The sequence below is a fragment of the Heliangelus exortis genome, chromosome 1, assembly GCF_036169615.1.
Source record: "Heliangelus exortis chromosome 1, bHelExo1.hap1, whole genome shotgun sequence".
Taxonomy (NCBI): Eukaryota; Metazoa; Chordata; class Aves; order Apodiformes; family Trochilidae; genus Heliangelus; species Heliangelus exortis.
Window position 1 is genome coordinate 194,791,931 of NC_092422.1, and position 16,485 is coordinate 194,808,415.

The 16,485-nt window shown below is 46.2% G+C and overlaps 1 protein-coding gene across 2 annotated transcripts in view; it reads right to left on the bottom strand.

The window, feature by feature from the left end:
* Positions 1-16,485, bottom strand: part of PLXNA4 (plexin A4) — a 504,022-nt gene that overhangs the window by 13,235 nt on the left and 474,302 nt on the right. For both annotated transcript variants that reach the window (XM_071734217.1, XM_071734218.1), the window contains exons 26-29: positions 11,479-11,582; positions 8,760-8,859; positions 5,823-6,013; positions 1,615-1,784 (exon numbers count right to left, since the gene is read on the bottom strand). In XM_071734217.1, coding sequence (XP_071590318.1) covers positions 1,615-1,784; positions 5,823-6,013; positions 8,760-8,859; positions 11,479-11,582 — 565 coding nt within the window. The remainder of the gene's footprint in view (positions 1-1,614; positions 1,785-5,822; positions 6,014-8,759; positions 8,860-11,478; positions 11,583-16,485) is intronic.

The window sequence follows — 16,485 nt, forward strand, 5'->3', positions numbered from 1 at the left end:
CGTTACTCCCACGTGTTCACAGCCCCATAAAAATTTGATCTCCAAGTCTGATCCATTTTGGGCAGGAGTAGGCACTTTAGTATGTTCTGATAGAGGGATGACAGCAAAGATTCCTAAAACACCACATGTTCACCTGAACCATCAAAATCACAGAACAAACGTAAGGAAAACCTCACACAAAAAAAATCCTATCAGCCAAGCAGTCTCCATAGGGGTAGAAGCTCAGGAGAAGCAAGAAATGCTGGCAATGAGCAGTGATGGGAGCTGGGAGAGAGAAATATTTTAGGCTGAGAATGGAGGATTCATCTTTTGAAGGATGAGGTGGATGAGAGAACCATGCAGAACTTTTTCTGCAGGTGTTTGGATGGTACACACAACCACAGCAAGGACAGAGTGCATGTGTATGTGTGTATGAGTGTGTGTATGGCTGTGGGGAGGGTCTTGGGGGGGGCTGATGTCCCTACCTGGGAATAACAAAGCCCACGATGTGACTTTTGAGTTAATTTAATCTGATTGAGCAGCTTTTCTCCATACTGCCCCTTTTCCCATGGACACACAAGCTCTGCCTTCCCCACTCCCCCCTTAAATAAACCTCCTGCTCATTTAGCCAGAGTGGCTGCAATCAGCCTTAGATTAGTGCTGCAGATAATGTTAATAATATGCTAATGTTTCATTAGTTGAAAACCTCTTTGGTGCATGGGGTTTCTTTTTTTTTTTTTTTTTATGTCACCGTGCTGTGAGGATCTGCCATCAGCATGGCTGGTAAAAGGGAAAAAAAAAATAATGCATGAGCTGGGAGCCCCATGGCTTTCCTCTTCTGTGCCTTTTCTAGTCCCTCTTGTTGCACAGGAGAAGGGGAGGGAGCTTTTCCCCTGGGGAATTTTTCCAACAAGGAGACTCAGCAGAGAGGAGCAGCAAAGATCTTTCTTCTTCACCATTCCTGGCTTTTCCCCACTTTCCCCATTTCATGTACAAGGAGAGGCTGCTGCTTGGCAGCTGGGGCAGGGGCTGATGTTGATGTAGATTTTGTCCTTCTCTCCAAATGAAACTCACATCCAGCTCCAGACCTTTTTAGTGCTTTTCACCATCTGAGATGCTCTCCTGGCCTTCAGCCCAGGAGGGTACCAGTCTCCTGTCTGTGCTGTACATCCCATGGGGATGTCTGGGATAACTTGAAATATCTCAGGTGGCACATGGATACTTGTGGGCACACAAATGGAGCTCTCTCCCCCCTCTGACTCCACTGAGAATTCAGACATCCAGCCTAGATGAAGACAGTGGTGCTGAATTCTCTCCCACGCCTCCCTAAACGTTCCTAAGTAGTTCAGTGCTTCACCATTTTGCCTCCTATATCCTCATGAGATCCCTCAGAAACAGCACATCCCCCTGTAATACAGGGCAAACTGGGACCTATTTATCTGAAGTGCTCCATCCTGGAGAGCATCATTCAGGTTCTGGGATCTTCTGACTTCTCCATCAGCTTGGGAAGACTCTGAACCCCCCCACCAGGCTCCTCAGCTCCTCCCACACATCCAGATCCCAAAACACATGTTCTTTTTATTCTTCTTTCAGTCCAGGACCTGAAACTGGACTACCCTGGGCTTTCTCACTCACCAGTTGCTCTTCCAGGTGTGCCTCACGTGGGGGTCATGGATGTTGTGTTTGTCAGCCTGCTCATCCAGAAAGTCAAACATGTATTTGATAGCCAGGGGAAGGGCACTGCCACGGTGAGCAGTGCTGAAAATGGTCTCAAAGAGGTCATCTACAAATTTCTGGAGGGTGCCCTGTTGGGAAAAGGAAGGAAAGAAGGAGGTGAGATACCAAGGAGGAAGAAAATACTGCATTGTGGTACTGAAAATAGAGTCTGTCTGTGGGTTGAGCCCACAGAGTCTGGTTGAAAAGCCATCTAATAACCATTAAAAAGGTGACACAAGTTGTACATTTTAATACAGATGTTTCCAAGAAGGCATGTGCATCTTCACAGTATCCTCCACATCTGGCCAGATGAGCTAGGCCAAGCTGCTACCTGTCCTCTCTGCAACCAGCACTCCCTGCCAGGGAGGGTGGTTTAGCTCAGGGAGGATGGTTTAGCTTATTCTATCTCAGATATATTGTGATGGAGAGGACCTGGGTTTTTCTCAACAAAATCCCTCTCCTCTGTATCCTAACCTCAGCTGCTTTAGGGTATGAGACATAGGAGACAAAAACGAGGCATGGTCCGTGCTGGCTTTCAGCCAGGGGCAATTCTTAAGCTGGGAATAGAAGTCAGATGACTTCAGAGCAGAGTAGAAGGTGTCACAAATGAGACAAAAGTGCTTGCAGAGAAATGGTTGTTTTGTACGTGCAAATAGTATAATAAAAACCAAGAACTTCATCTTAATCCCCAAGAGGCCTCTTCATTTTTTGCTACCCATGGGACAGAGGCAAAGAGTAGCAGGGAATGGGTTTGTCAGTTATGGCTCTGGACACCTCAGTAATGTCCACTGTAGAGATTGCAGAGATCTCCTTGTGCTGCTCCTCTGGTGGAGAATCCCAGACCCTGTGTTTGCAGAACCACCCTGGACAAACTGGCAAGGACAGCTGGCAAAGAGCTGGGGTAGGAGAGGGTGACATGGAGATGGGGACACTTAAGGAGCTGTGATAACCACCTGAGCTCTAAATTGGGATTTTTGGGGTGGGAAGGAACCAGGCAGGACAGACTTCTCTTGCCAAATGGGGAGCTCTAGCTCATGTTCAAATCTCTGCTTTGCCACGAGGGCTGCACAGGCATTGATATGTGAACAAAAAAACCAAATGGCTGCCAAAATAACCAAAAAGCAATCAGATCTCCTTTCCTGACAAGTAAAATTTCCTCAGCTGCAAAAATAAAGCTCTCCCCCTTCTCTGCAGACCCAGGAAAGAAATTCTCCTCACTAGAAACCAAGCATCAGGTTCCACCAGAGCAGCTCAAGTTTACATAGTGCTAACAAATACTTAATTAGCAAGCTGGTGTCTCTTGCTGATTCACCACTTGATTTATTCCTTGGGAAACAAACAGAGGTCCCTTTTTCTTGTGTGAACTCCTCCAGGGTGAATAAAGCCCTGCAGAACATGTCTGACTCAGTAAAGGGCCCCTGAAGGGAAATCTTGTTGGTCTGACATGGAAGAGCTGCCCTCAAGTTCAGGTTCTGGAGGGGATGAGTTCTCTACATGTTCACCCACACAAACACAAAGAAAACCTCTAGGGCTTTTAGGTAAGAAACTCTAGGTCACAGAGGTCAGGGATTTGCCAGAATAAAAATCACTGTCAGTTTAACTAAGTATTCCCTGGGACTGTATTAACAGCAATTGTTGTCTCTCTTCTTCCCCTCCCTCAAATGGTCATGGTGAGGAAAGAAAACTGCTCAGCCCAAGAGGGGAAACAATAAACCCCTCAGCATTTATACTCTCTCCAGTGCTGTGAAATTTTCACAGCTGCTTTCTTGCTGAAAGGAGAGGAGAGGAGAGGAGAGGAGAGGAGAGGAGAGGAGAGGAGAGGAGAGGAGAGGAGAGGAGAGGAGAGGAGAGGAGAGGAGAGGAGAGGAGAGGAGAGAAGAGAAGAGAAGAGAAGAGGAGAGGAGAGGAGAGGAGAGAAGAGGAGAGAAGAGAAGAGAAGAGAAGAGAAGAGAAGAGAAGAGAAGAGAAGAGAAGAGAAGAGAAGAGAAGAGAAAGAAGAGAAGAGAAGAGAAGAGAAGAGAAGAGAAGAGAAGAGAAGAGAAGAGAAGAGAGAGAAGAGGAGAGGAGAGGAGAGGAGAGGAGAGAAGAGGAGAGAAGAGAAGAGAAGAGAAGAGAAGAGAAGAGAAGAGAAGAGAAGAGAAGAGAAGAGAAGAGAAGAGAAGAGAAGAGAAGAGAAGAGAAAAAAGAGTAGGATAAAGAAAATGTAAGATAAAGAAAAAGTAAGACAAAAAAGTGAACACTGAGTTTGTGATCCAGAACATAAAGCAAAAGCAATTCAGTGCTGAGGTAGGGGATGTATCCCCAGACAACATAAATCAGCACTGGTCCAATGCTCCCTGGTTTACACCAGCTGGGCCCTGGAGAACATAATTTTCTTTTTAGGCTGTGTGGTCTGTAAAAATATCTTAATGCCAGGGAGCTGGGGATGTACCAGGGGCTAAAGACAGAGCCATTTTATCTGCAAATCCTACTACAACACAGACAGCCTGGGTGAGGATGTGGGGAGAGTCAGACATCAGGGGCAGAATGAGCTGAGGAACAACTGTGAAGGTTCACACTGTACAGAAGGACTTCAGCATGGGATGGGGACCTGTCTGATGGGCAAAATCATATTACATCTGCATGAACACATGAAATTGTGTCCGTGCCACCCTGCCAAGAAGTGATAGCAGTCAAAACTTCAGAGAAGAGAGGAAGATTGGGCTGTTGGATCACTGCTTGGCCTCACCCTTGCTCAGAAGTGGGAGGAGATAACTGTGATCAGCCACACCTGAGCCACAGCTTCCCTGGGGGTTCCCCTTCAGAGACACTTTGAGATAACTCTGGAGTCAATTTTAAGCATTGGAGAGGTTCTGGTGCTGTGAGAGGATGGCAGAGCTTTTCTCTGATGATGATACATCCTTCCTCCCCCTTCCAGCCCCTGGAAGATCATTGCAGATTCTTCATGAATGTAGACTTCTCCAAGGAGAAGAGTTTTCTACAGTGTGGAAGAGCAAATTAATGTAAACTCAGACACTTTTGCCCATGGTCTTGTAGAGCTTTTACAGGTGGAAAATCTCAGTAACTCCAAAAGAAGGTGAAAGGCCTGAGATCTCCTGTCAATGCCAGAGCAAGCCAGCTGCAGCAAGACCTGGACATCTCCTTTTCAGGGGAAGGATAGCATGGTGGTGGGTGACACTGAGTTCTTTCTGTGCAGTGGCTATTAAGCCACTTTCTGTGGCTGTCTCAGAGCCAAAGTCCTCTGCAGTAAGTTTTAGACCTGTCAGCTTGAATGATCTCCACTTGTGCAAGTGTCCCCCTTATGGTGCTTCATCCTCAGTGATGCCAAACACTGGTCCACCACATAATTTTTTCAGGCAGGCAGGCACCCCCATAGGAGGTTGGTTTCCAGTGGTTTGGGGAATTTGGATTGAGCATGTGGGATCTTACCAACTTCCCAACACAGCCTTTGCCTTCCCTGCAGAGCCTTGCCCTGAAGTAGCTGTGATGTGGGAGATGTGTCTGGAGATGTTGCTCAGGATGTCTCTTCTTTGCCCTCACCTGAATCCATGTGTGTTTTCTCTTTGGAGAACCCAAGCTTTCTGTGTCACAATGGGGATGGGCATCTAACTCTGCTTGCTCTCCTTGGAGAGTTGTATCACAGTCAGCTCAACCCCCTGCCAAGTCATCAGCACCAGAGTCTTTATGAGCCCAGGGGAAAGGTGGAGAAGAAGGACTTGTACCACAAAACTCAGGGTTTTCTGGCACAGGAGCACATTTTGGGCTGTGAGGCATGACACATCCTTGGAATCTGATCTGAGCTCCCTGGATCTTCATTTGCTCAAGTTTGGTACAAACTACAAGCCAGAATAATCAACAACCCCAGCACCTACTCCTGTGCAGATTTTCCCCACCAGTCTCATGGTCTTGGGTTCGTTGTTCTCCAACATACTTTTTCTGACTCTGCTTTCTAAGTTCTCTTTCCCTAAATGCTTGGAGCCCTTCTCTTTCTGTCTTCCTCCTGCTCTTCTCTCATCCCCCTTTAGCATCTTTTGAGCAGTCTCTCATATCTTATAGGAAATAAGTCCTACAGCAGCCTTAAAAAAACCCCAACATTTCTCACCCTCTTCCCCAGCCCTACCATGTACCTTGGTGGCAAGTAATCTTGTCAGGTAGATCTCTGAAACCATCTTGCTGCCTCGGTCACCTTCTTTTTGGTCACCATGCTCATGGTTCTTCACCAAGTGCCACATTTTGACTCCACTCTCCAGGTCAGGGGTGATCATGGGTGTGCGGGACCGGAGGCTGTCGGGGCTGCCCGTGTAACGGATCATATTTTCTGCAAAGAGAGAAGCAGGGGGCTGAGACCTGGAAACCCTGGAGTTTGGATTAAGAGGAAATAGGCAAATAGGAAATAGGCAAATGGAAAGACACCTAGAAGAGGTTTTTCAGCAGACAGGCAAGAAGAAGACCCATCTGAATTCCGTAGCGGGTACGTGGAGGGGATGTTCACATGGGTTCTGGTGCAGGACTCACAGCTTGGTGAGTCCATCCTGAGGAGATGCTAATTTGGGCCTCCAAAGTCAGCAAGCTGGGGCAGTACTGCAGTGTCCCTGCTTTTCAAGCTCTGCATTTCAGTTTTAGTATGAACCAATTTTCCACTGATCAATTAATAAGATAGTCCAGCACAGATTTCTCTCCTGGTGGAATTACCATGTGAGATGGAGAAGTCCCCAAAGCAGCTGTATGGACCGGGATTTACTGTCTAAATATTGTCTTCTGACTGAGTGATTTGCTCAGCAAAGACAAGAGGTGTCAGCCAAGCCAGCTGTGATGTCAGTGCCTATATTATTAAATTAAAGGAGGTTTAAACACTGATTTTCAGTTGTTCACCCTCTTTACCTCCTATCACATGCCCTGGCAAAGCTTTGGCCTGGGACAACCAGTTCTGTCAGTGTCAGACACTGCCCAGGACTGGTTTAGGGGTCAGTACTAGATACTCATGGTAACCAGTCTGGCTAAGTACACCTTGTTTTACCTGTGTTTTTACCACACTGCATGGCATTATTCTCCTGAATCTCACTGATGTAGCTAACATGACCTCTCATCTTGATCCCAAGACTGAGGAAGAGCTTTCTCCTTTTCCTACTTTAGCATCAAAGCAATCCAGTATCTCCTGCCCAGCCATCCTCTTCACCCCTTGCTCCAAAATCTGGTTTAGACAGAAAGTAAACCAGAAGTTCAGGTGAGCCCACATGAATTTTCTCTCTGAGGATGCCTTTAGCCTCCAAATTTCACCTCCTTTAGCCTCTGAGTGATGGCAGGAGGCATTCCCCTCTCCCTGACCTTCCAGCAATGCTGCAGAGAGTCTTTTCCAACCATAATTAATAGAAGAGTGTTGCATCTTTCTGTAGCAAGATCTGAATCAGCTTCATTAAGGCATTACCAGTCTTTACATATTAATTATCAGCTGGAATATCCTTTTTTTTCTCTCTGGATGCTGTTTTCTTAATTGCAATTAACAATCACTCCTGACCCACTGCATCTTCTCCTCCCCCTGCATTCTTGCCTGCTCCTGCCTTCTGAAAAAAAAAAAAATAAAATCAAATGGCAAAAGAATTAAAGAAATCCAAGAGAAATTAACCCCCCTTAGGTCTCCCTTTTAAAAGGTCACTGTGTCTTTCAGTAATTGCAACAACATGGCAAAGAGGATGAATATTAATAAGGATTCCTTATGTCCTTGGAAACAAGAGGAATGGGGGTTCCTCTGGACTTTCCCTCAAGCTAAAGGGAGCAAGAAGGATTGGAGAAGCTTTCAGAAATTCAAAAATAAAAATGAACTGATATGACAGCTGCATCCAGGTTGGAGGGTGGTGCACATTTGAGATGTTTTGAGTTTGTCTGGCATCACTATGGTGAGACAGGTTCTGGGCTGCAATTCTAGCACAGAGAAAGGTTTGAGACAGTGTGAGAAGCTCAGGAGGTCTCTGGTTCTGCAGAAGAATTTCCACCTGGTCTCTACTTTACAGTTGTCTCATTCTCAGTTCTCTCCTGGGCAAAGTAGGAACAAGGGTGATCTCTCTTGACATAGACTGATAGTAATCCATGAGATTATTATTCCAGGTGGAAATTCCCTTGGGATGGTGAGATAGCTGAGTGGGACACACAGCACCCACACTGAGATATTTAGCATGCCCAAAGGAGGGTGATGGATCTGGGAAAGGGTCTGCAGCAGATGTCTTATGAGGAGCAGTTGAGGGACTTTGGGGTCTTCAGCCTGGAGAAAAGGAGGTTGAGAAGAGGCCTTCTCACACTCTACAACTCTGTGAGAGGAGGGTGGAGTGAGGGGGGATTGGTCTCTTCTCCTGAGTAACAAGTGATGTAACAAGAGAAAAAGGCCTCAAGTTGTGCCAGGGGAGGTTTAGATTAAATATTATGAATTATTTCTTCCCCCAAAAGGGTTTTCATGCCCACCACAAGGCAGTGGTGGAGTCAACATCCCTGGAGGGATTTTAAAGTCATTTAGCTGTGATGATGAGGGACATGGTTCAGTGCTGGCCTTGGCAGTACTGGACTTGAAGATCTTAAAGATATTTTCCAACCAAAATGATTCTATGATTCTATACCTGTAGCCAAGCTATGCCCTATGTAGATTGTGGTTGCTCCTCTGTCTCCCAGATTCATCTTCACACCAACCCAAACTTCAAGGCCTTTGCCCACCAACAGGACTGAGCTCAGTGGGTGTGCAGAGCTTCTCCCCTTCCTCTCCTTGTGCAGATTCTAAGAATGAGATTCAGTCATCTAAGGATGTAGGCAGCTAATTATACAGCCTCCTCCTTTCACTGATGATGGAGTAGAAATACCTCCCAAAAGCAATCCAACCACTTGGATCAACAGCTTGGACAAGATGCCAAAGAGGTTTTAGATGGCTAAACCCTCTCCTCCTGCCTTTCCTCAAGCAATCTTATCAGCAGGTCACCTTCCTATCATTCTCTCTGTTGGTGTTCAGTGTCTTGTAACCACCACGATGTTTAGAATCTTTTTTCCAGTGTTCTCTGACTCCATATCAGGATACAAATCCTTACCATACTTGCTGGCTGATGTCCTGGAGACTGTGGAGTTGTTGACTGCATTGTAGGCAGTGACTTGCTTGGACACTAAAGCTACCACAGATCCATCTGGCACCTGTGGAGAAAAAGGGACTTGGTCAATAAACTGAAACCTTCCTGAGGAGCTTACCATGGGCAGCAGAAATTCAAACAGCAGAAACTGAGCCATCAACCAGTGTCACTGCAGGCAGGACAAGAGTTCTGGCCCAAAGCTTCAAATGTTCTCTCCACTGGTTTATTAACCAAAAACAGGACAATATCTCTTGTTACACCCCTAGAAGGCTGTACTTGGGCAATAGGACAACTAATTAAAGCAGACTCTGCTTCAGTCAGGTCCTGATTCAAAGCCCAGTGACAGCAATGGAGTCTTTGCATTACCCTCAGTAAAGCTGGCAGCAAGTTCTTCCCAAGGAAGCTCTTATGCAGAACAGGAGCATGAGAAGAAGAATTTCATCTGAGCTCTTTGAAATATCAGGAATGGGATGTCCAATAAGGATAATAGCACTGATGTGAAGTTTTCTGTTCCTTCTACCCCAATTGTAGGTGATATCTAGGTACCTAGCTATAAAAAAAATGGGATTCCTATGCCTGTCAACCTCTCACAATCTCCCCCTTCCATGTGAGAGATGCATTGCTGCCTGAAGTGACCACCACGGTTTCTTTCTCTTCGCTGGGTCAGAAGCTCTCAAATAGAGGAAAGAAGCAGATTTGGAGTGGCTGTTCCCCAGGATGCCATGGAGTAGCATTTCCCAACATCAGAAGGACACAGAGCTCCTTGAGCATGTCCAGAGGAGAGACACAAAAATGCTCAGAGGGCTGAGCACCTCCCCGCTGAAGGCAAAATAAATTGGGATTGTTCAGCCTGGAGAAGAGAAGGTTCCCAGGTGACCTTAGAGCAACCTTCCAATATCTGAAGGGGCTCCAAGAAAGCTGGGGGAGGGCTTTGGACACGGGGGGGTAGGGAGAGGAGAAGGGAAATGGGTTAAAACTTGAAGAGGGGAGATTGAGGTTGGACATTAGGGAAAAATTCTTTACTATGAGGGTGGTGAGACACTGGCCCATGTTGCCCAGGGATGCTTTGGTTGCCCCCTCCCTGGAAGTGTTCAAGGCCAGGCTGGATGGGGCCTTGTACATCCTGATCTAATGGAAAATGTCCTTGCCAAAGAGGTTAGAACTGGAAGATCTTTAAGGTTCCTTCCAACCCACACCATTCTATGATTCTGTGATTTGAAAAGAGAGCAGAGCTTCCTGAAACAGCTCAGGACTTTCTATTTCTGCAGCTGGGCAGAAATAGATGTGGGTGATGTGGGTGCCCTATCAGAAATGTTAACAAAGTGGCTCAAAGGAACCATATGAGAAATATTTGTGATAAATAAGACATCAGAAAAAGGAGATGGGTGAAAAAAACAAACACCCTGCCAACAATGTCTAACTCTTGTCTGTTTAATAATAATAATTAGCACTTGCATAGAGTTTTTCATCTTCAAAGCACTGCAGAAGCTAATTAAATAGCCCCTCAACAATCATAGAAGGCAATTATTTGCTCTTTGTAGTTTTAGCCCCACACTACAGATGGGGAAACTGAGGCAATAGGAATATCAGTGCCTATCCAAGCATGTTCCATGTCTGCCCTCAGGATACTGAGGGTGAATGATGTAGAAATTGCCCTGGCAGCTGAGGACCTGTCTGCCCCAGCTCATCTGGATAATAAGGAGCTCATTGCCTGAAGCAAACAACTGAAAAAAAACACAGTAGGGACAGAAAATGATGGCTGGTTTAATGGTAAAATTAAATGGAAAACATCACCACTCCTCCTGGAAAAAAAAACCAAAAAACTGAAAAACATTGGAGTCAACCAGAAATGTTTTGGTCAATCTGGAGTGAAAAGCTTTGTTTCTTTTTCAAATTACTGCCTCCTCAGGCCAGCTTTTGTATGAAAAGAAAATCTTGTTATGAAGCACAGACTGCTGAGATTAATGGGAGAAATTACAAAATTATCAGCATTGGATTAAACTTTACAAGGTGATTTTTTATGTTGGGTTGGTTTTTCTTGGCAAGGGAGGGAAGGAGTGGGGAGAGCTTTTGACCACTTATGTAAGATAAATTTTTTGACCTTTAGCCCTTTCTTATGGATCTCAAGGTCATGCAGAGATGAAGGGAAACCCTGACTCAAGGCAGATGACTTAGACCACGACAGGGACTGCAAAAGTCTTCCTAGGTCAATGACAACTTCATTGTACTGTGGTCTCCAGTCATGCTGCTCTTCTCCTTCCACTAAGTCTTCTGCTCTTCCATTTGTCTCTCTTCATCCTTCTGAACTCTGCTAGCATTACAAGACCTTAATACACTGGAAAAAAAGAGGAGTGCAAGGGCTTTTTTTCTGTTGTCTACATGAAAAATGTTAACACGTGTTGTGCTCGTGACCACATCTCCTCTTCACATCCTTCACTCACCAGGGATGCCTCTCCTTTGAGAGGGACAGAGGATTTTTTTTTCTTCCCTTGGCTGCATAATGTTGTGCAGGGCAATGAAGGCAAGGACAGTGGAATAGGATGGATGTACCCAACACAGGAGCTCTGCCCAGTTATGGCCCACTCAACCCCTGTTTGCATCTTAGAGAATAATTCTTTATCCTCCTCATTTTTCTCTTTTTTTTTAGCTGCTCTACCTTTTCCCCATCCTCCTGCACAGTTACCTGATAGTGTGCCAGAGTGTTGAGTCTCTTCCAGTCATTCTCTATCTTGGTTGTGATGTCCTCATCCTGAAGGATCATCCTTGCTCCACTTGCCTGTCTCCACTCTGCAAGGAGAACAAGAACATAAAACTCTGCTGCATGAAGCCTCTGGGATATCTCTTGGGATAAACACCTGGAACTCCATGTAATTACACATCTGTAGGATGCATCCATGTAGCAACACGTCAGTCATTGCCTATCCACTCTGCCAGGTGCCTCCAAGAATATACAACATATAAATGTATAAATGCCCAGAGTCACCTTTCTAGAGGAAAGACAGTTGAACCATTAAAAGTTCAGAAAGATGATTCAGGACACTATGGAAAAATCCAAGCTCTATGGCAAAGCTCAGAGTCAGGTCCTAGCTTATCCACACTGGTTTCTTCACCCTTGATAAAATGATGTTGCAATCATAAAAAACAACTTCTTAATAGGAAACACCCATCCCTTTAAAGAGTGATGCCATATACAGCTCAGAATATCGAGCAGTTGCCTACAGAGATGAGAAATCCAACTCTAGGGCACAGTAGCAGTGGTGAATTCTGCACAGATCAATAAAGCAATGGCCAAAGAGCTGCTGAACCATTGGCCAAGCTGAGCAGATCAAGGCCTGGTGCTTTAGCACCCTGATTCTTCCCAGAGCTTAACTCTACACCCTGGTTCTGCTGGTGCTCCAAGGTGGCTATTTCCAAGACCAAGCTGTCCTTGTTTATGTAGACCATGGGACAGGAGTAAATAAATTTCACTTGTGTCAAGGCCAGAGTGTCTGGCTTCAGTCTTGCAGCCTGTTTGCTGTGACAAAATACACCACTTCATCATGCCTCTGAGCAATGGCAAGGAAAAGATCCCTGGTTGTGGTCTCCCAACATTTTCTAGACTCACAAGAGAACTTTCATAGAATCATAGAGTGGCTAGAGCTGGAAGGCAGCTTAAAAATCATCTAGTTCCAACCCCCCTGCATAGGCAGGGACACCTCCCACTAGGTCAGGTCGCTCCAAGCCCCATCCACGCTTGCCTTGAAGACTTCCAGGGAGGGGGAAAGACAACTTCTCTGGGAAACCTGTTCTCACCACCCTCACAGGAAAGAATTTTTTCCTAATGTCTAACCTAAATCTCCCCTCTTCAAGTTTTAAACCATTGCCCCTCCCACTCAATTAAAAAACCGTACCCCAGCTTTTTTGTAGGTACCCTTCAGGTACTGGAAAGCCACTATAGGGTCACCTGGGAGCTTCCTCCAGGTTGAACAACCCCAATCTCTCAGCCTGGCTTCCCAGGGAGGTGCTCAGCCCTCTGAGCATTTGAGTGACTCTTCCGGACACCTTCCAGGAGCTCTGTGTCCTTCTGCTCCAAGCCCCATCCAACCTGACCTGAGACACTGCCAGGGATGGGGCAGCCACAACTTCCTTGGACAACCTGGGCCAGGCTCTCACCACCCTCAAATTCAAGAATTTCCTCCTCATGTCCAACCTCAATCTCCCCTTTCTCTCCAAGTTTTAACCCATTTCCCTTGTCCTCTCCCTACTCCCCCGTGTCCAAAGCCCTCCCCCAGCTTTCTTGGAGCCCCTTCAGATATTGGAAGGTTGCTCTAAGCTCACCTGGGAGCCTCCTCTTCTCCAGGCTGAACAACCCCAATCCCTCAGCCTGGCTTCCCAGGGAGGTGCTCAGCCCTCTGAGCATTTGAGTGGCTCTGCTCTGGACACCTTCCAGGAGCTCTGTGTCCTTCTGCTCTTGGGGACTCCAGAACTGGACCCGGTACCATTGCACTCTCCACCAGTCCCAGCTGAAGTGGGCACACACTGATTTCCAAGGAAACGTGGTGGCTGTGAGCAAGGGAATGGGAAGGGAGGGTTCCAAGGAGGAAAAGGTGACCCTGACATCCGTATTCATGGCACTCAGTGCAAGCTGTTAGCTTTGTCCTCCCTGGCAGAACCCATCCCTCTGCTCATCAGATCTGAGCACTCCTCTGCGAGGCAGCACAAAGGACAGACAGACTCCAATCCAATTTGTTACACTTCCACCTTCCGAAGAGAGGGAGGGAGAGGGCAAGGGAGGTAAAAAATCCCATTATCTTTATCAAGCCTTCGAATCAGGAGCAGTGGTAAATGCAAACTCAGGAGACAGCTGCTGTGAAGCCTTTATATTTCATTCAGCAGATAGTGTATCTTTTTATTGCACGCAGGAATTACTTCTGTTTTTTTTTTATTCTTTTTTTTTTTTTATTCTCTTTTTTTTCTTTTACTTTTTTTTTCAAGAAACAACCTTTCTGTTCAACTTGACTAGGAAAAAAAAAAAAAAAAAAGGAAATTCCAAAGGCCTTTGAGAGAGAGGTGCTGCTGCTTTGAGCTGTAGCGATGCCTCTCTGGGGAATGACTCTCTGGGGAGATGGGGACATGTCCTCCTACACCTCTACAGAAAATGTTACACCTCCCTTGTGCCTTCTCTTTGCTCTATGCCACCAAGAAGATGCCCATTGAACCAGGGAGAACCTATTTCAGGAGCAATTGAAATAGTCAGGTGGATGGCAGCCCTGCCAGCTCACTCCAAGTGCCTTCATTTGAGCTGAGCATCACCAGTCACACCACCCTTAACAGGCACTTCCAGATTCTGATGCATCCAATCCATTTCAGTTAACTCTCCATGCCATGCCCTGTGCTTCCCACCCTTTTCCTCCAGGCACAAAGTCTCCCAGGAAAAGCTGTGAAACTTTCTGTCTGTGCACAGCAGTGGCATGAGGAACAAATGCCTGGGGCTTCCCCAGCCCCAGTGCCTCTTTCCTGATCCTCATGGAGGATTAGTTGGAAGAGCTGGTGGGCTGCTTTTAGTCTTAGGAGTGTTTTTTCACTTTGCAATAATTTCCATAGGAGAGAGAGGCTGGCACAGGGAATAGCAGAATTAACCCTTCCTCTTTATGCTCAGGCTCCAACATAACTCAGTGGGGTAGGAAACAAAAAAAAAATGGGTAAATGTCAAGTTTATGAGGACCTCTAGGAAGAGAAAGTCAGCTTTGCTGTTTGGGGTAGAGAAAGGAACAGCGTGGCTGGTGAAAAAATTTAACAATTCATGCCAGAACACAGAGGTGGAAGACACTTGAGTGATCTTACAGTGGCTTTCCAGTTCCTAAAGGGGGGTACAAGAATGGTTTAAGCTTGAAGAGGAGAGATTTAGATTAGATATTAGGAGGAAATGCCTTACTATAAGGATGGTGAGACAGTGGAATAAGTTGCTCAGAGAAGTTGTGGCTTCTCCATCCCTGGAAAGGCTCAAGGCCAGGATGGATGGGGCTTGGAGCAACCTGGGCTGGTGGGAGGTGTCCCTGCCCATGCAGGGGGGGCTGGACCTAGATGATGTTTAAGGTTCCTTCCAACTTGTCCTGGTTTGGGCCAGGATAAAGGGGATTTTCTGTCTTGTGCCTTTGCTTTCAGCTCAGTCTCTTGTCAGGAGCTGCACTTGCTGAAATTCACAGCAAGTTTCTCAGTCAGTGGCTGCTGCTGGGACTGAGCCCACTCCATGGTTATAGTTACTGCTGGAGAATGGGCTGCAGAGCCAAGGACACTGCTCAGCTCTGAGGAACATTTTGCCCTCCAAAAGGAGAAAAGGAGTCAAGAGGTCCCACCTGAAACCCTCCTGTGGGGAGGAACAGACAAGAGAAATGACCAGAATTGACCAAACAGAGGATTCCATCCCATCCACCTCATCCTCAGGAGAAATTGGAGGGATCCCCAGGCTCAAAGCCCTTCCTGCTTCCCCTTCTTCCCCTCTCCCTCTTTGCTTCAGCATCCTGGGAGGATTCCATCCCTTCCTCTGCCTCTGCTCCTGATCCATCCCAGCCTGAATCTGTGTGTTCCTGCCTCCAGCTCCCAACTGCTCCTGAGCCCAGGATTCCAGCCTGGACTTTCCCAGGGCTGCCCTGCAGCCTCAGTGGGGATGGGAGAGTTCTTGGGGGAGAGGGAGAAGGAACCTGGGATCAATTTTCCTGTAGATTTGCATAGATTTAGTAATTTTTCCTATTTCTCATTCCTGTCTCATTAAAGCTGTGTAGTTTAGTTTCCAACCCATCAGTCTCTCCCCTTATTCTCTCTCCTTCTTTTATCTGGGAGGGGGATTAATAATCTGTTATTTGGTTTAATTACCAGGTAATCTGGTTTAATTACCTGACAGAACCCAAACCACTTCATGATTCTATGGTAGTTAACCCCCTATATGCAAGCTCTCTGCCTGACTGTGGAAATACCAGAGTTAGACTCAGTTTAAATGGTTTCTAAAAGCTGAACCCCTCATCTCAGTACCACACCATTGATGAAGCAGTGAAAAATGCCCTGATATGGCCCACATTGAGTGCAAGGGAACCAACCAAGCAGCTCCCATCACCTCAGTCCATTTCCAAAAGCAAGTGAAACACAGGGAAAAATGAGTGCAACAATTTGAAGCCAAATTCCTGTTTTCTGATCCTCAAAGACTAATGCTTTCCCAAAGATGGGGCTTTTTTTTTATGGTGAATGCTTTAAAAAAAAAAAAAAAAAGCAATAACAGAAATAGCCACTGAAGAAAGAGCCATTACTCAGAGGGCAGCAACTGGGGTTTTGGACTAAAATGTAACCTCAGGGTGTCCAAAATCAATGCTTTCATCTGACAAACCCCTCCATGAGTTGTCTGGGTAACTGGGAAACATGACACTTGTGACACTGACAAGTCACCCTGCCTGCAGCCACCCAGCATTTAACAACTCCAAATAACTCATTAGCTTGTTCTCTTTCTTCCATATAAGCAACCTGGCCTCAGTATGGCCAGAAATCCCAGAAAATTGTAATTGGAACAGAAAATGGTGTTGTAGTTTAACAAACCATGGCTTTCAAGGCCAGATTACAGTCATCTGCTCTGACCTACTCTTTTGCAGGGTCTGATGGGGCTGATCCTGTTGGCTTTGCAGATCTGAGCATCCAGCCTGGGGCTGGTTGGTCCTGAGAGCTG